This window comes from Palaemon carinicauda, chromosome 4 (genome assembly GCF_036898095.1).
Source record: "Palaemon carinicauda isolate YSFRI2023 chromosome 4, ASM3689809v2, whole genome shotgun sequence".
NCBI lineage: Eukaryota > Metazoa > Arthropoda > Malacostraca > Decapoda > Palaemonidae > Palaemon > Palaemon carinicauda.
The window spans coordinates 87,385,297-87,409,434 of record NC_090728.1 but is presented as its reverse complement, the minus strand read 5'-3'; the positions used below and the strand labels follow the sequence as shown (position 1 = coordinate 87,409,434).

Sequence of the window (24,138 nt, the reverse complement as noted above, 5' to 3'; positions counted from 1 at the left end):
AACCGAACTATCTACAATGTAGACACCGCTCCAGACGAGGTAGTCGAAATTGCAGTGGCTCCAGCTAGGGAGGGCAAGTCCCTCGACCTACCACCATTAGGAGGATGGCTGGCAGTTCTTCTGGGTTGATCCATGAATCATAGGAGTTCTCTGGTCAGGGTATCATATCCCATGCATAGACTTGAACTCTCTAGCTCAGACTCTGACAGTCTACCATGTTATTCTAGAGAATTACCAAGAGATCTTCTGGAAGTGGAAGTTTCTTAAAATTATGGCCAAAAGTGTCATAGAAGAGATCTCGGATAGGTCCCCAGGTTTCTTCAGCTACCTCATCTTAGTAGAGAAGCTGACAGGGCACTGGACACCTGTTGTAGACCTCTCCCACTTGAACTTGTTTGTTCTGCAAACAAAGTTCCAAGATGGAGACCCCTGCCAGTTCTTCAGGCCATCAGGAAGAACAACTTCTTGCTGACCCTAGACCTGAAAGATGCATACTTTCAGGTCCCAATTCATCCCAGATCCAGAAAGTAGCTAAGATTCCCTATCAGGGACAAGATCTATCACTTCAAGATGCTGTGCCTAGGCCTTTCTACAGCACCTCTTGTCTTCACCAGATTCCTCACCCTAGTCTTGGCTTAGGCTCATGCTATGGCATCAGACTTGTTTGGTGTCATCTTCTCTTGGAAGAGTCTTGACCTCAGTTCCCACATCAAAGAGACCTCCTCAACTTCTACTGGGAGATGGGAGTCCAACTGAACCTTGAGAAGCCTAGTCAATATCCCATATGCTCTGTCAACTAGCTGTGGGAATCCATCATAGAGCTCAAGTCAGTGGGGTCTCACTCTTAGCATGCTTCATTCCAATGAAAATGGACGTAATTGTAGACCATATGAGATGACTGAGGACGACCGTTGGTTCAGAATGTACTTTGCTTCCTAAAGTAGCGACGAGTCTCTTGACTTTTTGGGTTACCCAACTCTAGACATGTTCATCACTCACCTGAACATCAAACTCTGTGTATTGCTCTCCAGTTCCAGACCCAGCAGCAGTGGTGGAGGATGCGCTCCAACACCATTGGGACGGGCTGGACTTTTATGCCTTCCCACCGTTCAGCCTTATACGTCAATTTCTGAACAAAATCCGTCTGTTCTGAGATGTCAGAGTATCGCTAGGTGCCACAAGCTGGCAGCAAGCGGATTGGTATCCAGACCTGCTGGATCATCTCTCGGAAGTACCGAGAGAACTTCCAGCTTGGTCCAACCCACTTTGTCAGCCTCGCATGAAAAAGTACCACGAAGCAGTATACTGCTAGTCTCTTCATGGCTGGAGGTTATCCAGCAACACCTCTGAAAGATAGGCTTTTTGAGACTGATAGCAAAGCAGCTTTCAAGATACTTCCAGAAATCTTCCTTAACTGCCTACAAAGCTCAGTTGTCAACTTTCTGTGATTGATGTCATTGCTCCACTCAAGGTCACCATTCCCCTGATAGCAGACTTATTTTTGTTCCTAAGGAAAGAGAAGTTTCTCTCGGTGACAGCGGTGAAAGGCTATTTTTTGGCTTGGGCCAGGTCTTTAAGCTTAAGGGAATCAACCTTTCCCCTTTATGGGAACTCTCTGTTTTAAGCAGGAGCTTCGAACAGATGTGTCCTCTGGAACTTTAAGCACTCTTCTTGGAATGTGGTAAAGGATCTGTCTCTTATGATGCCACTCTATGAACGTTTACATAAGGCCTTAGGTAGGGATCTAACCCTGAATACTGTTTTTCTTCTTGCCTAGCATCTTCCAAGAGGTTTAGTGAGTTACATGGCTTATCATACCTTATATCACATTCCAAGGGGTTCTAAGATTTGTCTTCCTCCTTCATTCCAGAGTTTGTGGCAAAAACCCAGAATCCAGCTATTAATAATACTAGATTTGGCTTCTTTACAATCTCGTCTCTTAAAGAGGTAACTAATGATCCAGATAATCTGTTACTCCTGTAAGAGCAGTCAGAATATACCTTAAGAGAACGGCTTCTCAGCAACTGAATGTACCTAACCTATTTGTAAGCACTGGATGCACCAAGATGATTTCTAAGAACACAGTCTCTTTTTGGTTGCAGGAGGTTATTCTTAAAGCCTTGCTGTAACCTTGGTGGTCTGCAAGAACCACTCGGTAGCCCAAGTCCTTAGTGCAGGGGTCTGGAAAACACAGACCATTTTCACAGACCACTTAAACGACTGTACCTGTAGATCCTGTATACTTTCTCCTTAGGTCCTATTGTTGTAGCTCAGCAATTTGATTTAGACCAAGCTTTTATGAGACACAACCTATTGTTACAGCATCAGTTATTCTCCTCATTGAAAGGGTATGAAAGAGGAACAAGTTTGCTCGTCACTTCCTCCTCGAGCCAGCAGACCTGGAAGTACTCTTAACTGAAAGCACCCTAATGCAAGTAAGAATAACAGTTATATTATGTTATGTTGTGACATAAATCTTCATACGGAGGTATAAACTATAGTTGGGTCGATGACGTAAGTGCATACTGACACTGAGACCCACCCTTTTTACAAGCCGGTCTGATTGTCACATGCATATACTTTACTCGTGTATTTGTATTTATTTTTGTATGCTCACCAATTTTTGTGTTTACCTGTTATGATATAGAGCCAGATGGAGACCCGTTCATGACTGAGACTTCCACCTAAGGAAGACTCCACGTATAAATGACTCAGAAGTTTTTATCTGTGTAGGAACACACTACAAATTTTTGATACAATTTGTATTTTTCCTAGCTATACAAACCTGAGGTATTTGACAAAAAGGTCCCACCTCATCCACTCCACAAATCTTGACCATGAGTAGAGGAACTCTGTCTGGCAGTAGCTCTTGGGTGCTGCCCAGCCTTGGAGTTGACTAGTAACCTATTATATAGTTACCAATTAAGCACCTTTTTCTTTTTCTGGTCATAGAAAATTGACTTAGGAGTAAACCCATATAAATGACTCGGGTTTGTATATCTAGGAAAAATACAAATTGTATTGAAAATTTAGTTTTAAATCATAATAAATTACTTTCAGAGTTCTTACCTTATCACAAAAGTGATATCAGTAACACCACTTATATTGAACTGGCTATGAGAGGTCAATTCTGAACGTAAATAGCATTTCTCCACATGGTTTACCAGTCAAGCAAACCAAAGTCAACAACACTACAGAATTTATTGAAAAGTGACACAGGAAGAATACTTAAATTTTACTGTTTATGGCACTTTTTCATCAACATCATCATCATCATCTCCTCCCACGCTTATTGACGCAAAAAGCCTCAGTTAGATTTCGCCAGTCGTCTCTGTCTTGAGCTTTTAATTCAATACTTCTCTATTCATCATCTCCTACTTCGCACTTAATAGTCCTAAGCCATGTAGGCCTGGGTCTTCCAATTTTTTAGTAAATTGTCGAGCCCAGTTATGCGAAGAGCATGCCCAAATCATCTCCAACTACCCCTCATCATGATCTCGTCCATATATAGTACTCGAGTAATCTCTCTTATAGTTTCATTTCTAATCCTGTCCTGCCTTTTAACTCCCAATATACTTCTAAGGGCTTTATTCTCAAATCTACTAAATCTATTGGAGATTGTTTCATTGTCATACCATGACTCATGTCCATAGAGTAACACCGATTTCAATAAACTAATATATAGTCTGATTTTTATATGAAATTTTAGGAGATTTGATTTCCAAATTTTACTTAACCTAGCCATTGTCTGATTTGCTTTTTTCAATCTTTCACTAAACTCTTAATTCTAAACCCCCTGTATTGGAGATCATTGTTCCTAAATGCTTAAATGATTCTACCTCATTAATTCCTTCTCCTTCCAATGATATTTCTTCTTCCATTGCATACTCCGTTCTCATCATCTCTGTCTTTCTTCTATTTATCTTCAGCCCCTCCGTGTGATATTTCATGCATTCTGGTAAGCAGGCATTGCAAATCCTCTGGTGTTCTGTTAAGAAGGACAGCATCATCAGCATACTCTTCATCTGCTAAATTTCTATCACCAATCCAGTCCAATCCTTCTCCACCATCTCTGACTGTTCTACACATTACAAAGTCCATGAGGATGATAAACAACATAGGTGACAACACATTCCCTTGGAGTACTGTGTTGTTCACTGGAAACTCACTTGATAAGACTCCATTAATATTAACTTTGCACTTGCTATGCTCATGAATAGACTTAATAAAATTTACATATTTAAGAGACTTTTTCATAGTCCACAAATACCATCAAAAGGCGATTTCTATATTCTACGCATTGCTGTACAGCATGTCTCAAAAACAAAATTTGGACAGTGCAACTTCTACCTTTTCTAAATCCTGCTTGTTCATCTCTCAGCTTTTCATCAATCTTTCTCTCCAGTCTCTTAAGAATAAGCATACTATATATTTTCATAACTGACATAAGTGTTATGCCTCTGTAATTATTGCAATCAGCCAGGTCTCCCTTTATAGCTATTTTCACCAACACTCCTAACTCCCATTCATCAGGTTTTGCCTCTTCATGCCACATTCTACAAAATAATCTTGTAAGTAGTCTGGGAGTCACTTCATTTTCGGCCAGTATCATCTCAGCAATTATTCCATCGTATCCAGGGGCTTTCCATCTCTTTAGTTTTGTAGGATAGCCTCGACTTCAAACACAATTAATTAATTCATGGGCACATCAAGGTCTTTGTCTGCTTCAGGTATATCAAATTATTCCTTTCATATGTCCTATTCATAACCTCACTAAAGTGTTCGTCCAACAATTATCTTTCTCCATCTCCTGTTGCTATAACAGAGCCATCTCTCTTTTTGATGAGTATATGCTTCTTCTTCTTTGCCCCAGTCGAGATTTCATTAATAAATCTATGAGCAATTCTCACACCATAACCACTTCTTGAATTCATAGCTTTTCTGGCCTCATCTGCTTTACTGTCTAAATACTCTCTCCAGTCATTCCTGGACTTTTAATGAAGACTCCATATCAAGACTTTCTCTGGCAATCAAAATATTCAATAAACCATATCCTAACCTTCATAATTCATCTTACAAACTACTAGTACAGTAAAGTTCACATTGCTTAGTTTCACCTACTCAGCTTTTTATTTTCTATCAATATACTTTGTAACTAACGTTTCCATCCTAATCTAACTAGTTTTCTTCCTATGTTTTAACCATGTACATTTTATTGTCTTTTATAGACTTGATACTCGTTTTCAAAAACGAGATGTGTCACCAATAAAATGTGGAATATCCTAACACCTGTGCTCCTTTTTCCTGATAACAAACTAATCTTTGTTATGGCTTAATCAGATTTATCAAAAAATTCTTCATATTTATTCATGAAGTTACAAAGTTGATACCAAACTGAATATCTTTTGTTTGTCCTCATCATGTCAGTGCTAATAAGATATTTTGCAGGTTGGTCGTGAAGGTGAAATTGAGCCAGTAGCTGTGCGAGCTGTGTCTGTTAATGAATGGGATATAGTACATCAGCGTGAGCTTGGAGAGCACAGACCTGAGGCTTTAGTTCAAGCTGTAGATACTTTGGCCTTCTTAGTCAGAGACAGGCGAATCACACAGTCAAGTCTCCCAGCAGCTGTTCAGGCTTGTCGAACATTTGTTGAAGCAACATTAAATGGAGGTACAGTGGTATTTATGAATTAAATAAAGTACCTGAGACAGTAAATCTTATAAAGCTATTTTGAAATGGTCTTACAAATTAAAATCTTTTATTGTATAGTATATCCTGATAAAAGTTTTTACAATAAGGAAAATCTGTACTTGACTATCTTTACTACCCAGCTGCATTTTTTTTGTGGTTCCTCAATTATGAATTTCTTTTTTGTGGTTACGTGAATAATTAATTTCTTTTTTTTCAGGCAAAATAGAAAAGAGAACTGCTAATAAGGAAGGTGTCCGCTCGCCTTCTCGTCGCAAGACATCAGGAAGACGTAAAGAAGAGAAAGGCAGTACACGTAGACCTAAGTCTCCAAATATTGGGTCTAGTGCTTATGATGCTGATGAGTCTGATTCAGATGATGTTCCCATGACTTACCAGCAAGTGTCAGAAAAGGTAACTAGAGATGATAATGTCAAACTTACCAAGTTTTTGTAATAGAAATTCCTTGTTTATTTTTATGTACAGGTAGTCATCGACTTACGACCTGTGCAACTTATGACTGTTCAACTTTACGACCACTTTTTTTCACCGTGATGACGTCACAAGCTTGTCAGAAATTGTACACTAATAGGAAAAATATCTCCTTAGAAATTATCTATATTCTTTTATAAAATTGAACTAATTTCTCTTAAGTTAGTATTCTCTTTTATTGATAATATACAGTACCCATTTTAGATAAAGAATACGTTAAGAAAAGTTTCAATATCTGTCAAGTTCATATCATAATATTATCTGGTGACATCATATTTCTGGCCAGAAACAAGCAGGCAAAATGAGATGTGTCCTTTCAATAGGTACCGATGATATTAGTATTACCATAGTAGAAGTAATAAGTACGATACAAAGTATTTCATGGGTCTGTATCGGTTATGTATAATGTACTATTTGGTGTAAATTGACTCTACAACTAGGACAGAATCTCATATTTTTTGTTTAATTTCATATTCTTCATCTCTGGTTGTGGATAGATATTTCTCTAATAATAATAGGATAAATAATTTCTTAGATGTAAGATATTTTCTTCTATTTCATAAAAATGAAATACTTGATAAGTTGGTATTTTCTTTTATTTTTTTGCAAGAAAAACAGAAAAGGGTTTTACATATTTCGCAAGTCATCCTTTGCCGAGTTCACATCTCAAGTCTGGTGATGTCATACAGTTGGCCCTCATTTATCGCGGTAGTTAGGTTACAGACACAAGCGCAATAAGCGAATTTTTGCAATTATGGGATGTATTAGGGTGGGCTACCTCCTAACCTAAAAAGTCTCTGCCCCTTGCCACGTGCAGGTGCCCGAGCTGATGATTAACACAGTAAATACTGCCTAATATTGTTTTATATTTGGTTTCTACCAGTTTATAATCATATGTACAGTATGCAGTACATGTGCAAGCATGTAAACTATGTAATGGACACAATAAGGCTACAGTACAGTATTTTGCTAAAGTAAATATTTACAGAGTCGTCATCATCCCCTTACTGTTCTGTGTAACAAAACAGTTGTTCCTTTCTAGTAATACTGTAATCTAACACTCGCTGATGCTTTAGTGTATATTACTGTCATATATGTATAGTAATATCACTATACTACAGCTTAACAGTACTGTAAATGTTTGGTGTTTTCGTTCAGTCGACTGACGTAGCCTACGTGTTTTCTTGGAGCATGACACAACTATGTGTCGTCTCTTATGCAGTACTGTATGGTATATCTACATTGCAGTAACTTGGTAATTATATTTATACCATCTTCTACTTCAGTGGGCTAGAAAAATAAAAGATAATGATAAAAGTTTCGTCAGTAATATTACAGTAATTCATTTTTTGGGCTCGCCCATGTCGCCCTGATGGAAAGTTCCTTTAGGTAGCTTTCTAAGGGATATTTGCAACAGTGATACTCCCAGAAAAATAAACCGAAGGTCTCCAGGATTCTAACTCCTGGCGCGAGTATCCAGTTAAGGATTTCGCTAGGAATTAGGGACATACAGTGAGCCCTCGCTACTTCGCGGTTCGACCATCGCGGATTCACCACTTCGCGGTTTTTTTTCATTACCCATAAATATATACATATCGCGAATTTTCCGGAAATTTCGAAAATACCGCGATATCTGAAGACCCCAAATACGATATTTTGGTACCTGTAATTCCATTAATACTGTAATTAGTAATATCTGCTCTTACTGATTGTTCATTGCATTACATATGACTTATAATTCAGCACAGAAAGAAATAAAACACAAAAAGAGAATGTGATCATACGATAATTCAGTACTGTATACAGTACGTAGTAAAATTAAATCGAACATGAAACGCAAATCAGATGCAGTCATACCATATTAGAATGGTGTAAGGCTGCTGATGGCTACTACTGTACTACAAATGTAATGGATGTGCATCTTTTCCATGAATCTTTTGTATGTATATGTACGTAGTACTGCATCCAATAATATTCTTTGTTGCAAAAATCACATCTCGAATAAGCGTGAGAGAGAGAGAGAGAGAGAGAGAGAGAGAGAGAGAGAGAGAGAGAGAGAGAGAGAGAGAGAGAGAGAGAGAGAGAGAGAGAGAGAGAGAGAGACATATCCTACAACAAAACAAGCGTAAAATAGCGTACGTAAAGCTGTATTATTATTATTATTATTATTATTATTATTATTATTACTGTTGTTGTTGTTATTGAAATTATTATTATTATCATTATTATTATTATTATTATTATTATTATTATTATTATTACTGTACAGTATACGTAGGGTACCTTGTACAGTACTTTGAATTGGTAACCTACGTAGCATATAAGACGGCTTGTGATTGGTTCAAGCGCTGATAGATGACGAATCAAAACCCAAGTTTTGTTATCTAGCCTGTGATTGGTGTTTTGCCCGCATCTCCAACCCGCAGCATCTACGTATTCGCGGTCACTTTGTCTCCCGCCGTATCACTGTGTAGATGTTGTTAAGTTATTGTGGACTTTAATCGGTGCTGTGCGTGACTTTTAAGTTGAACTTTTTGTTGAACTTTCTGTTAAACCCTACTGTACAATGCCTCCCAAGCGTTCTGCTTCTATTAAGGCTGGTAGTGAGCCTAAACGCCACCGAAAGATGATGACGATTGCTGAGAAGGTGACGCTTCTCGATATGTTAAAAGACGGTAGAAGTTACGCGGCCGCAGCCCGCCATTTTGGAGTCAACGAATCCACCGTTCGCTATATCAAGAAGGACGAGGCGAACATTAGAAAGACGGCTACTTTCACCTTTAGCAGATCAGCGAAGCGAGTCGTTACCACGCGTAATAAAACGATCGTACGCATGGAAGGTGCTTTAGCAGTGTGGATTGCCGACTGCCGGAAGAAGAACATAGCCTTGGATACGAACACCATCCGAACCAAGGCTTTGAGCTTGTATGAGAATTTTGCGGCAAAGGAACCTCAAGACGACGATGGCGACCATGCTGAAGAAGATGATGATGTAGATGAACCTCAACCAGGGACATCCACTGATTCCCAGCGTCAGAAACAACGTTTTTCCGCCAGCAAAGGATGGTTTGCAAAGTTTCAGAAACGCTTCACCCTGAAAAGCGTTTCCCTGTATGGCGAAGCTGCTTCCGCTGACACTGTCGCTGCTGAAACTTACGTGAACCAGACGTTCAAGAATATTATCGCCGAAGGTGGATACAAGCCGGAACAAGTGTTTAATATGGATGAGACCGGCTTGTTTTGGAAGAGAATGACGTCGCAAACTTTCCTGTTCAAAGAAGAAGCCAAAGCCTCTGGCTTTAAAGCATTCAAGGATTGCGTTACCTCGTGATGTGTGGCAATGCTGCTGGATTTTGCTAAACCGGGGCTTATTTACAAGTCGAAAAATCCTCGTGCTTTGAAAAATAAGAATAAGAATCTCCTTCCCGTGTACTGGATGCATAATCCAAAAGCATGGATTACGAAGATGCTGACCTCCAACTGGTTCCACCAGTGTTTCATCCCGCAAGTCAGTCAATATCGCTTAGAGAAGGCCTTGCCATTCAAGATCCTTCTCCTTATGGATAACGCTGGTGGACACGCAACTGACCGGTCGCGTTAAGGCGTTCAGGTTGAGTTCCTGCCACCCAACACCACGTCATTAATTCAACCGATGGACCAGTGGGTTATCAGGGCGTTCAAGGCCCTCTACACGAAGAATACCTTAGCGGACCTCGTTGCGTGTGTGGATGCTGCCCAAGAAGATGAAGATGAAGATTTTAACTTGAAGGTGTACTGGCGGCAGTACACCATAGCCACGTGCCTGCAGAACATTCAGAAGGCACTGCAAGAAATGAAACCTGCAACCGTGAATGCGAGCTGGAAGAAGTTGTGGCCCCAGATTGTTTATGACGACGAGGGATTTACTCCGTCTGAAATCCAACACTCTGCAATACGCAAATCTGTGCAGTTGGCTGCGATAATTGGAGGTGACGGGTTTGGCGACATGACGACTGAAGACGTCGACGAGTTGTTGGACTGCCATTCCCAGCCGCTAACTGACGCAGACCTAGAAGACCTGACGAAATCGGCCAGTGAAGAAGAGAGCGAAACACAGGAAGAGACCCAAGAAAATGTCGAAGAAACGGGCTTAACATTAGAACGGCTTGCCAAGGTCTGCAACCATGCGAAGGAGTTGAAAGAAATGTTGCAAGAGTGGGATGAGGATATGGTTCGGTCTATGCAATTCTGCAACAAGATCGATGAAGACATGACTCCCTACAGGATGCTCTTAGATCGAAAAAAGAAGCAGCGGCAGCAACTTCCGATCACAATGTTCTTCCAGCCTCGCAAAAAAGAGCCAGTTCCTCCTGCTAGTACACCTTCGGAAGAAATTGAAGAAGTTTCCCAGGAAGAAGTTGAAGAGGTGTCCCAGGAAAAGACACCTCCGTCTGAAGAGACGTAAAATACTATCATTGGCTGCACAGTAGAAGACATCATCAGCTTCATCATCATCATTTCTACTGTGCAGCAAATTCATCGCCATCATCATTCAAGTTTTTCTTGAACTTCTTTTGTGGTGAGTACAGTAACAATCTTTATTTTTTACTTTAATATTCTAACATTTTAATATTTGTGCCTGTTTTAGTTTAGTACTGTATGCATTAAGTTAAAGGGAAGGTTTTAAAAGTCTGAAGAGTATACATGTTGTAACCTATCATATTTTTTTTTTTTGTTTAAAATTTACATTTACGTACGTAAAACAATCTCTCTCTCTCTCTCTCTCTCTCTCTCTCTCTCTCTCTCTCTCTCTCTCTCTCTCATTGTTTTCCTGCTTTGCTACGTACAGTATGTACTGTATGATTTTATATAGATACGGTAAATAATATTTGTAATAACATATTTTTTAAAAGCTTTTACTGTAAATATCATTATTTATCACTTTCATCATGCGCGTTAAATGCCTTCTTTGTTTACTGAGCGTGGTTGTTTACTGAGCGTACTTTATTTCATTTGGAAGTCCTAAGAAAAATCAAGTAAAACATTGGTAATCAACATACTGTATAATCAATATAATCGATGCAAAAACTAACCTATACACAGATGTGTACACTAAATGCGTTTGTTTCTTCATTATGATCAGAGAATCGTAAACAAAACATTGGTTGCCATTTTTTATCGTGCTTTTTGGCGTGTTTAGGAAACGCATGATATAAAATCGCCTTTAATATTTGTGCCTGTTTTAGTTTAGGGTACTGTAGTATATGCATTAAGTGTTCTGTACATTAAAGGGTAGTTTGTTAACAGTACTACGTACAAGGGAGGGTTTTAAAAGTCTGAATATACATGTTAAATAAATACTGTAGGTAAATATGGTGTCACTACTTCGCGGATTTTCACCTATCGCGGTCGGGTCTGGAACCTATCTACCGCGATAAACGAGGGTTCACTGTATTTTTTAGATACGACACATAGCAATCTTCACCCCGAATAGATTTAACGCTTTGATGTAAGGGAGAAGAGTGGCGAAAGAAAGGGGGTGCCTTTCTAGGTACCCGATGGATCTCCTATCCATACTACTACCGGCTGCTATTCCTTTTACTTGTAGTGTATATGCTAGGTGTTCTCCCAAAGTTTTCCCGGTGTTTTGTTGCAAGCTTTCGGAATAATCATGCAATCTCCAGCATCTTCATCCTCTGGAAAGTTGAGTATTAATTCTTTCCTGTGTATAATTTTAGGCTCCCTTCTCATAGTTAAATTTGAATAATTTAAGTGTGTTTGATTGAGCGCTGCCATGACCGGAGGCGGCCATTTTACGACCGCTGCAAATTATTTAGTTAGTAAGGCGACAATTCCCAGTATTTAGCTATAATATTAGCTAGTTAGGCAAATTATACAAGTGAAGATTGTTCATACAGAAAAATTATTATTCCTCTTCCGATTATGTAACTTTACTTTTCGTATTCGGCGGGAGCCCCGGCCGTACCAACCATGCCAGGAACCCTGGCGGTACTAACGGCGGCAACCACTGTCTTTCCTCATTGCCGTCGAGTAGAACTCAGGCTTTGGGTTAGATAGTAACTAAACACCGCCGTCTTCATCACCGTCGAGTAACTCCGGCTTTGGGATAGATGGTAATTAACTCGGGGTGCCCTTGTCTTGCCGCTGACGATGTCGCCAGCAAAGGAATCATGTTTCCTCTGCCGCCGATGACGTCATCAGCACAGGAAGCCGCGCTTCCCCTGTCCACTGTCGGAGGTAGGCAGCATACCTGCCACCTTCTCTCCTCCAATGAACTATAAGACTCTTTCCCTTCCCCCTTATGTCCTTTAGTGTCGGCATAGCTGGACAACATTCTTTCGCCAGGATTCTGACAGTCATCCTGGCTTGCCAGGTTGTCTGCGTTGCCGGCCGGGACCCTACCTGTGGCAGTTAGCCCAGCCGCCTCAGCCACATTCCTCCTTATGTCCCTCCTTCACCGGAAGTGAATGTCACGGGGAAGATTGAGCCGGCCCTGATGACTGCCGGTGGGAATCCCAACATACTTTTTGAGAAGTCTTCAGCCCTCTCTTGGTCTGCCATCCACAATTATTGCCGTTGGCAGTACAGCTGGCGGCAGGCCTTTTGTGGATGGATGGAAGCTAGAATCAGAAAAATTCTTACCCCTTCCATTAGAATACTTATTCTGGCAAGGAGACAGTAGGCGGCTTGATACTCCTCCTATACTTCCAATTGTTGTGCTAAACCATAATTATAGGAAACTCTCCTTCCTTAATGCTTTCTTTCTCTATCAGTTAGTGACGCCAGGTACTAACCTAACCCCGGGAGTACACCGGCTGAACTACAGTATACAAAAAATACAGTAGTACAATTATTTTCTAACATACTCTGTGTTTCCTTTCACAGTCTATTGTTGGGACCACAATATAATGTTGAGGTTGAGTAATCCCTCAACACCCAGATGAATCCTTTGATCATCGGGACTCTAATAAATCAACGATCAGTATTAATATACTACAGGTGGATAAGTTAGTTTAAACACTTACTAACCCTAACTCTAAGTACTAGAGTTTCTTCCACCCTGTATTCTCCCTAACAGGGAACCTAAATATTATCATTGATGTAGGTTTCAGCAATTGCCTGGGAGAGGAAACACAAATATGTGTCTTTCCTTTCTCCTTTCCAGCTTACTTTCCTAAGCTACCATTTACAATAGTGATTACTATTGCTAATAAAATGTATGCATTTATATCAATGATATAAAAACCTTATACTCATTAAAACCATTTCTTTTGCAGGAGGAGCCAGTGGTGAAGTGCACAGCTATGTTCTGCAACCACAAGAGTAGGAACTCTTGTGGGCATACGATGTGCAGGTCTCATGCCCCCTGCTGTATCGTATCCGGATCCTTGAAGTATTGGGACCCGAAAGGTTGCTCTACCTGCTCAACCCTGCTGACCAACAGTCACTGTGGAGACTAGGGACACAGCAAGGTAAATCCTTTGTAAGTGGGAAAGAGGGTTCCAAAAGAACTCTCTGGGACCTTACCCACCTAATGAATCTCTAAGGTGCCCTCTGTTCCCCAAGGCACTAGCAAACGCAGTTGTGCCCCAGGAACAGGTCCAGCCTCCTCTCATACAGCTGAAGATCGACGTGAACATCCATAAGGCACTAGAAGGCATGGACATCCACCAAGAATGGATGTCAGAAGTGTCCACCGACACAGAACAGGACCTACTGCAAGAAGGCCCTGAAGAAGACATGGATCTACCAAGCACGGAGGAAGAAGGATTCATTTCGACGATAACTGAGGACCCTCAGTTCACCGTGACGGCATACCAACCTATGCCGTCGACCTCTTCAACCCCAACTCCTCAACCAACTACACAGGTCGACAAGAGCGAAGCACTCTTCACGTCGATCCAGCAGAAAGGAAGCGATAAAGCAATCCATCCAACAGAACAAGAGACGGATACAGGAAAGGGAGCGCCCTGGAACTTCCAGGGGCTCTATTAAGCTCCTTAGAGTATCAGATCTCCCTCACTGCTCTAAAACCAATCCCTGGACGTATGTGGAGCACATGCCCATGATGAATGGGAAGCTATTTGTCTCAGAGAAGTAGCTGGCCAAACTGTTTGAAGATCTTGAGTTCTGGCTCAGCTTTTCAGCCTATCCAAACTGTTATGTGAGACTGCGGGATGAACTTGCGTCCCGTGAGGAAACGGTACCGAAGGAAGTCATTGTCTTCGAACATGACAAGCTCAAGCCATCCTTGTAAAGTCCTTGAAAGGAGCCGGATACACCAACTCCAAAGTCTCAGCACTGAACAAGAGGCATCCCACCTTTGTTGCTCCTTCCTCCATCTCTTTCTCCTTTTTGGAGAAAGCTCTAGAATTTGTCATTAGGGCAATCGAAGAGGGCAAACCCTGCCCATCTCTAGAAGAATGCAAACCATTCTCTCTAGCAATGCCTACCTGCGAGGAGAAGTGGAAAGACGTCCATCTAACCTTCTCCGTCTCGAAATTGGATCCAGAGATACTAGGCTAGCAGTTCAATGAGAACTTCCCAAAGTTGCCAGACCATCTTCTGAGGAGAACAGGAGACGAAAGAGAAATTAGCGGCCTCCCTTTCTCATCAGAACTGCCTTGAAATGTGCGCAGGCCTACATAATGCCCCAGAAATGTATGTTTTCCTGGCTAAGTCTCACATGGGTACTCTTGTGAAGGACTTATATGCTTTCATCAAGTCAAGAAGGACCTGTAGAGAGCAGCACACGTTTGCCTTGGCAACAGTGAAACACGAACCCAGGAAACTGATTATTTTCATCGTGCATCTGGGGCAAGGACCTTTTCCTACGGGAAGCAGTGCGAGAAGTCATCGCCAAAGCAGCCACGGAGAATAGGAACCTTCTCCAAAAGTTGGGCATGACATCAAAGAGGTAATCCTCCTCAGACGGAGGTCCCCAACCTAAGAACAAAAAGATAAGGAAACCACGTAAACCTGTGCAACTTCCGGCCGGGACCATGGCTACGGTGCCTCAACTGGTAGCACAGCCTCAAACCACCTTCCAGATGGTCCCTCAACAGCTGGTAGCCCAGTTGCCAGCATTTAATCCTGGTTTTGAGAGGCAGTCGACCACCTTTTGTCCTTATAAAGGAAAAGGCCAAAGAAGAGGTTCCTCCAGAATCCCCTCACGGGGCAGAGGAGGACGCGGTCATGGACACAATTCCTCAGGACCCCCCAAGCACTGAGGGGTTCCAGGTAGGAGGCAGATTATACCACTTTTGGTTTCGTTGGACCTTCGATCCCTGGGCCCACAGCCTAATCACGAGTGGACTCGGGTGGAGAAGGAACAGAACTCCACCCCGTTTTCCAGAATTCTTCCAACACTCCACCCACTTGTTAGATGAATATACCTCAGAACTCTTGAACAAGAAGGTAATAATCAAATTCCAGGGAAGCCTGTATTGTGTTCCAAAGAAAGACTCAGACAAACTCAGAGTCATTCTAGACTTGTCTCTACTCAACAAGTTCATTGAGAACAAGAATTTCCGGGTGCTTACTTGTCAACACATAAGGACCCTTCTACCAAAGGAAGCAAACACAGTCTCAATAGACCCAACAGATACTCACTGGCATCTTCTATTGAGCCGCCCTTTCTCCTCTTACCTAGGATTCATGCTACAGAAGAAGTGATTCTTCAGAGCAATGCCCTTCGGACTGAATACAGCCCCAAGGATATTCATGAAGCCGGCAGACACAATTGTTCAGCAGCTAAACTCCGAAGGAGTTCAATTACTAGCATATCTAGACGATTGACTGGTATGGGCAGCATCCATGACTACTTGTCTTCAGGCAGCCAACAAGGTGATTCAGTTTCTGGAACACCTGGGCTTCAACATCAATCGCAAGAAGTCTCGACTTCCTCCAGCTCAAAAGTTCCAATGGGACTTAAAGTCACATCACCTTTCCATTCCATCCAAGAAGAGGAGAGAGATAGAGGGATCTGTCAAGAGACTAATCCGTCACAAGAGGATTTCAGAATACCAACAGGAAAGAGTATTGAACTCTCCAGTTTGCGGCAGTGACAGACCTGGTGGTAAAAGCACGTTTAAAAGGTGCGTCAAGAGTCTGGAGAAGATGCGCATCAAACGCTCGAAAAGATCAACCAAGGTTGACCCCGACCCTATTGCACACGCAGTTAAGGCCGTGGTCAGCAGCCAAGAGCCTAGCACGAACAATTCCCCTGCAACCACCACAACCTTTCATATCAACGTTTTGGAAGCTCTGGCAGTTTTCCCGACGTTAAAGAGACTATCCCCTCGCAGAACAATCCACATCAGATCGACTCTGAGCAACGAAAGGATAGCAATATGTCTAAATTGACTAGGTGGCCATTCTCACGAGAGAAAAGTGCAAAGGAATTGGTCGCACCAGCTCAAAACCTTTCATATCAACGTTTCGGAAGCTCTGGCAGTTTGCTTGATGTTGAAGAAACTATCCCCTCGCAGAATAATCCACATCAGATTGGCCCTGATCAATGAAGGGATAGCAAAATGTCTAAATCGACAAGGCTCGAGATCATCTCACATAGGACATGTGATATTAACCACCTTCCACCTGACAAGGAAGAAGGGATGGCACCTATCAGCAGTTCACCTACAAGGGTTCCGCAATGTGACGGCGGATGCTATATACAGGCGAAAGCCCATAGAGACAGAATGGTCCCTAGACGCAGACCCATTCTCCTTCACCTCGGAAAAAGTCCCGGAACTGCAGACCGACCTCTTTGCAACGGGCGACAACAAGAAATTACCTCATTACCTAGACCCTTATACGGACCCTCAAGCAGAAGCGATAGACACCATGTCCCTCGACTGGAACAGGTGGAATCGCATTTACCTGCTTCCACCAACCAATCTCCTTCTAAGAGTCCTCGACAAGCTAAGATCCTTCAGAGGGACAGCAGCAGTAGTGGCCCCCAAATGGCCCAAAGGCAATTAGTTCCCTCTAGTTCTAGAATTGAAACTGAAGCTGTTTCCTCTACCGAACCCAGTTTTATCCCAACTGGTCCAGAAGTCGACTGTCTATGCTTCATCCTCGAGAACCAACAACCTACATCTCATAATTTTCTCCCCCTAGCAGCAAACAAAAAGTTTGGAATCTCGAAGGATAAAGTTAACTTCATTGAAGAGTATAAGTCAAGTTCAACTAGGAGACAATATGAATCATCTTGGAAGAAATGGGTGTCCTTTGTGAAAACAAAGAAACCAACAGATATATCGATAGATTTCTGTCTCGCTTTCTTCATACACCTACATGAACAAGGCCTGGCTTCCACCACGATTACCGCGTGTAAGTCGGCCCTGACTAGACCACATCTGTACGCCTTTGAGGTGGACCTCACTAGTGAAATCCTCAATAAGATCCCAAAAGCATACGCTAGACTCAAGCCGACAACCCCTCCAAAGCCCATCGTGTTGGTCTTTGGACAAAGTCTTGCACTATGCTTCAAACCTAAACAATTATGATTGTACTCTAAAGGATCTAACACAGAAAGTCATCTTTCTGTTTGCAATAGCCTCAGGGGCTAGAGTCAGTGAAATAGTGGCCAAATCCAGAGATGAAGGCTATACTGTATTCATTTCCTAGAAACAGGAGAACTGAACCTTTTTCCTGATCCTGCTTTTCTTGCCAAGAATGAGCTACCCACTAAGAGGTTTGGTCCTTGGAGAATCTGCCCACTTAAGGAAGATGTCTCTCTATGCCCAGTAGTGTGTCTAAAGGTCTATCTTCGAAGAACTTCAGACTTCAAGGGAGGACAGCTCTTCAGAGGCAAAACTTCAGGATCAAACCTATTCCTAAGACAACTGAGAGCAAAGCTCACTTTCTTTATTCGCAGAGCGGATCCTGACAGTACACCCGCAGGTCATTATCCAAAGAAAGTTTCTTCTTCGTTGAATTTCTTTCAACACATGGACTTTGGAAGACTCCACTCATACAGTGGGTGGAGATCATCCAGGGTCTTTTACAAACACTATGCAAAGCAAGTACATGAAAGAAAACATTTTGTGGTGGTGGCGGGTAGTGTTATAAAACCTGTCTTCTAGTGCTGCGATGAACAGTGAACTGCTTTGGGACTTTTCAGTACATCGGGTGCATGGGTACACTTACCCTCGAGTGCAAATCACAACGATGATTAACACACTGTTCCATATAGGTGCATATCTGACCAATAACACCAGTGCCGAGTGAACGTTTGCGTCACAGTGTTTAGGCATTCCCAAAGTCTATACAAGTCAGTCAGATTTGGTTTCACATCTCCATTGAGTGGCATTACTCCGATAATGAAATTACATATTTTTTCTACAAGAGAAAATATGGACCCTGACGTGTTTTCAATGCTGGATCAGATTTATACCCTATTGTAACTACATTTGATAATCTAGTTGCAAGGTAAAAATACTAAACGTATTTGCGTCTTATTGCTGCTATCTCGGTTGCAGACAAATAAAACATGCTAGAGTTTTAATTAAACCCTAGAAGCGCCCAACTTGAAATCAGGATACAGATTTCCAAGATATGTGAAAGGTAATCTCTAAAGCTTTATCTTCCGTTCATACGGAAATTCAAGCCTTGAATCCTTATCGTCGATGTCGACACTTCCCCTGCAGGGGGCAGGAAGCACTAAATCAGTTCCAAGTTTAGTGGAAATTAAAGTTAACTGGAATTTCATATACAGGTCTAGGAGACCAGATAAGGAATCCATTCAAGGTAGAAGGCACACACACAAATCCACAGATATAGTACTTTCAAGTTATTTCTCTAGCATGCTTCCATCAGGACGACATGGCCGAGCCCAAAAAACGGATTTTGAGCACTTACCCAAACAGGAGGAGGTAATAAGTCTGTTAGGCTCATGCCTAATAGAAGCCTCGGCGAGAACGTGTTTCTTGCAGTTCGTTCTCACAGTCCAAAAGTCATGAAGGTCTATTTGAAAAGTCTGTAGAAGACTTTTCGCCAGTACCCGAAAGAGTGGTTCCTCATTATAAAGGGAAGCTATCAACTCAGAGGATACCAGAGAGTTGAGTGACCTTGCTAGCCTGTTTCTTGTCTCAAACTCCGTTTTCAGCAAGTGATCCGGGAGCTTGGGGAGTTTCTCTGAAAAGAGGGAGGAGGCGCAGTCTGGGTCAAGTTTACCCACAGTAAAGGTTGACGGGGATCTTGCCAAAAATCGCTTGGGGATGGCACAAGGAGAGAGGTGGGGTCCGTCCCCTTAAGGGTTGGCATAGGGATGCCGTCCTTGATGGCTTGGACAGTCAACTCCGCTACTTTGTCAGTAAGAGGAGCCGGGATAGTCGTAGGTGTCATAAAAATGGTGTAAGCACCTTTGTGGGGGTCAACTTAGAGTTAACGCATCCCCATTCCGAGAGTGTACGAGCCCAGACAGCTTGGGCTTGTTCCTTAGGAAATATCACTGTCTCCTTTGGCACTTTGTCCATTCGGACGAGGGCATGTTCCTTCAGGCGAACAAACCCATTAAAAGGAAACTGGAGGTCAGGGGGTTAGAACTCCAGGTCTTCCAAAGGGCGGGTACCCAAGCCTTCCAGAGTCAGGGTGCCATCCAAGTAAGGTGCATGTCGAGCAAACCACCAAGGGTTGTTCTTATCGAACGGTGGTAGCTTTGAGGTGTCAGGGCCTACGGGCGGAGCTGGTTGAGCTCCAGAACGGAGAAGACTAGCCACCATGTCTTTGAGCTCCGTCATTACAGCAGAGTACTTCTCCATTTTTGACTCCACCATTTCTTGTACCATAGACATGGTTACAAGGGGGTCCGAGGAGCTACCCGCAGCTGAAGCCTTGGCTTTAGCGGACTTACCCCTCTGTCCTTTAGAAGGAGGAGCGGTTTTTGACATCACTGGGATGTCGGGAGCTGAGGAAGGTCCGGGGACCGGTGACATGGCTGGAGGCGAAGCCGGATTAATGGGTTTGGGTTTTTGTTTTTTAATTGGCTTAACCTTGGGGCGGACCGACAAGGAACCTTCGCAAGGAGAAGCCGAAGGCTTGTCAAAGCCGAGGAAGGAAGAGGAAGAGGAAGGAGTAGGAGAGAGAAAAGAGTCTGCCAGGTCCTCCACACCACTTACCTGCTCATCCATCGGTTCGATGTGTATGTCCAAAGCGGAGACGTCGCCAGAAAGTTGGTGTTCCTCTTCAGAGGGCAAGGCCGCTCTGATAGCGTCGATCAGGGGAGTAGCCAGTTCGGTAGGTATGGCGGCCGAGGGAGATCCAGGGAAAAGCCGGGAGGCCATGTCCCCTTCCAACAGGTAAGGGCAGCCTTGAGGGGCGTTCCTCCCAAATCCTGAGACCCAGGTCCGGAGGCTGGATCTGGCCGTCTTGAGAGAATCCTCGTCAGCCTGAAAGAGGAGGGTAACGTTAGAACGAACTAGAAAGGCACGGAATAAAAACAGACAAGTTAAAATCAATTCATAAATAATTGAACTCGTCTACAAACGAAGAAATCTCAAAACAACAATAACAGTATGAATGGTACCATTGAGAAATCTCACCTCATCATCGAGGAGAAGGGATGAGAGCTCATAGCAGAGCGAGCAAGACTCCGGGAACCAGACCATATACGGGGTCTGGCCTGCCTCCCGGGCGAAGGAGATCGCACAGTGGGCATGAGACCGGCAGACGTCATGGCCCACGGGATCCGTAAAGGTCGCCGAACAACCCTTGGAGGCACAGCGAACTTTCTGTAATATAAAGAATTATATAAGTACAAGAACTCCCGGAGGCTCTAACTTAACCTAAAGGTTAGGAAATATGCTTAACAGTAAGAGCTAAGGTTAAAAGGGGGTTCTATATGATTTGTATTAATAGGTTCGTGAATATATAGGGAGCCGGAGCTCCACTGTAATTACTGAGAGGATACTCCGTAGTGCGCCGGAGTGCCTTATGTGTGAATTCACGAGGAGCCGGAGCTCCTGAGTAATTACTGTAATATACATTGAAATTAGGCATAGTGGCAAAGATGGAAAGCTCCGTAGTGCATTGGAGTTCCGGGGGCGGGTGGATATGGCCCTTGATATAAAAAAGATCTCCGGATAAGATCTCTGGTAGGGAGCCTACCGGAGAGTCAAAAGGGGAGCGGAGAATAGGGGTTTGTCGTGTGACGGGGCCGTAGCCGGAGTCAAGGTGCTGAGGGCCATCGAGGGGAGGGATTCCCAGTCGAAGGGGAGCACCGCAGTAATAGGTAAGTAATGTGTTCCCAGCTCAAGTATGTTAGCGGAAAACTATGACGGGGTTCCGGAATAGTGGGGTCCAGACCTAATGCCCAGGCCGGAGCGGGGAGTAGGGTGGGACTAAGAGGGAGGGGGAACAACGTGGCGGCTCGAGAGCAGGCCAAGCTAACCAGAATGACTCTAACATGACAGGACCTATGTAAAATATAATCACTAGCCTATTAGAAAGAACAAAGTAACCTGGTAAAAATTAAATATAAATAAATGAACTCGTCTATCAACGAAAAAGAATAATCCCTGAAGGAGAGAGATAGAGAGGGGGAGAACCAGAATCTGTGAGGAAAATATTCCAAAACAGTAATGAAACAGAAAACGGGAAACTCCAGCCTCTCACACTCGAAGGTTACTAAGCTCGATCTAGAATGAACACGAACCAATTAAAATCATGTAACACATCTGTCCGTAATGTACAACATAAATATGCAACGAAGAATAGCGAAAGGGGAAAATGGACACTCTGAACGGATGTAATTAGGAAGAAAAAACTCGTAAAGAGCTAACACCAACCCGCTGGGTAGGGAACCAAACTATAATAAAACCCTGAACGCTATTCTTCGTTAACACAAGAAACGGACTCGGAAGCGACTCATAAGTACTTAAAAGTAAACACAGCGGTTCTAAATGAATGGCACAGGGCCAATAATCTAACTTAAGATTAAAAAGAACCTAGCATGACATTAAATACCCGAAGGCATGTAAACAAGCGATGAAAATGGCCGCGTAGGACGCGGGGCGGCATCAAGCCGAACGCACTAAAACACACGCCATATGTAAATAAGGCGTACAAGCCCGGGTCAAAAATAATGCCAAAACAGTCTATGGTACTTAACATTGGTGCAGGTGGAAGGAAAGCTTCAGCCATGGCGAAGAAATCCAAAAAACAATGCAAAAAGAGCGCACAAAAACAAAGGCAGCGTCGCAACACGAGTCCAAAAAGAAGGATGTGTAGATGGCGCTCAGGTTGGGCGTCAGTGGAGTGGATCAGGTTGGTTTGGTTAGTGCCGCTGTAGCGGCTCATCCCTTATTGGTGAAGGAATTATATAAATGGAAGACGACCTGTGAATAGTGGTTTTCACACGCCCTATCTTTATACACGACGCCTTTATGGTGCTGGCGCGTGGGTAGTAACCTCTGCATTCCATGCTTTAACTTTCTCTGGTATATTTGGAAGTATTTATATCAGAAAAGTGACAAGAAGGACCTTTTCACCGGGCGACACAGGTATCTCCCCAGAGATAGATTTTTCCTTCGTCAAAATCCCATTTTTGGGTGAGAGTGCCATGTCGTCCTGATGGACCCATCCTTTTGTTAACCCCACCCGAAACTATTCTATCTGCGGCTATTCCTGCTTAAAGACAAGTAAAAGGAATGGCGGCCGGTAGTAGTACGGATAGGAGGTCCACCGTTTTATAAACGTATACAGCCACAATAACAGAATAAAAAAAAAAAACAACAGCTATTGCGTTTTAATAATCGTAGGATTTGTTTTACTTAAATAGTTTGAAAGGATTAACTTAACAACATATAATGTGCTCAGTATAATCATATTCAGTGATGCCTCGCAACATGAAATTAATTGGTTCCGTAAGGACTTTCGTAAAGGGATTTTTTCGTGTAGCGAGTCGCCTTTAACATGAAACCTGGGTCACTTGTTCTTCCCCTTGACATTGATCACGGGTTGGATATTCAGTTTACTTTTGTTGAAGGGAAAATTAGATAAGGATATAGCCTGCCGGCAGTTAATGAAAGACTACCAAGATTTCCGGCACACCTAGTTAAGGTGAAATTGGAGGCTAGGGAGACACTATCAGCTTTGATGTCTCTTCAATGCTTTGTAGAAATGATGATTGGTAATCTGTTGATGCCCCTGTCTTTTCGCTTGAACCGAAGCGTCTTACTGACGCCTGTATTGGGATAAAGATCTTTTTCCACAGAATTTAGTAAGGAGATCTTGGATAAAGCGGCAGCAGAACATGAGTCTTTTCCGGAGATGGGGAAGATCTCACAAAAGGGAAATTATTCCTGAGGTTGGCCCTTAACCTAAGCGGGTCTGTACACCAACAAAACTTAGGAGGCCCTTCATCTCTGCTTCAGGTAGTGCAGGTAGTGCAGGATCTTTTCACTGTTCCTCACCCAGTGACTTCACGGTCCCCAACATTCAATCCTGGATTTGAACAAGGGACCTCGTCCTCTCGTCCCCCCAAGACTGTAAGAGGGGGTAGAGGTTGGTCCGTTGAAGGTCGTAGGCTAGGGAGTCGGGGTCTCCGATGTAACGGGAACTAAGGGCAAACATCCTCAACCTAGTAATGAGGATACTCCAGTAGGTGGAAGGCTGTTATGGTTCAAGGACAGATGTCTGTTCAGTCCTTGGTCACAAGGCGTGAATTCCAGCGGTTTACGCTGCCAATGGAAGAGACAAACCCCAAGGATCAAGAGATTTTTTCCAGAAATTAACACCAAATCTGGTACAATATGTGCAGGACCTTTTGGGAAGAGTTATCCCCTGCCAAAATCTATGAAGTTTCGAGGTCGTCTTCTGCGTGGCAAAGAAAGTTTCGATGATTTCTCAAACTATTTTCGACTTCTCCCTTCTAATTCTATTCGTTCTTTGCGACCAGTTTTGGAGGCTGACTATTTCGCAGATAAGGACCTCATAACCTCGGGGGGGTTTAC

At 42.9% G+C, this 24,138-nt stretch overlaps 1 protein-coding gene across 1 annotated transcript in view; it reads left to right on the top strand.

The window, feature by feature from the left end:
- Positions 1 to 24,138, top strand: part of garz (Sec7 domain-containing protein garz) — a 329,166-nt gene that overhangs the window by 79,096 nt on the left and 225,932 nt on the right. The window contains exons 6-7 of the mRNA XM_068371820.1: positions 5,449 to 5,671; positions 5,910 to 6,103. Coding sequence (XP_068227921.1) covers positions 5,449 to 5,671; positions 5,910 to 6,103 — 417 coding nt within the window. The remainder of the gene's footprint in view (positions 1 to 5,448; positions 5,672 to 5,909; positions 6,104 to 24,138) is intronic.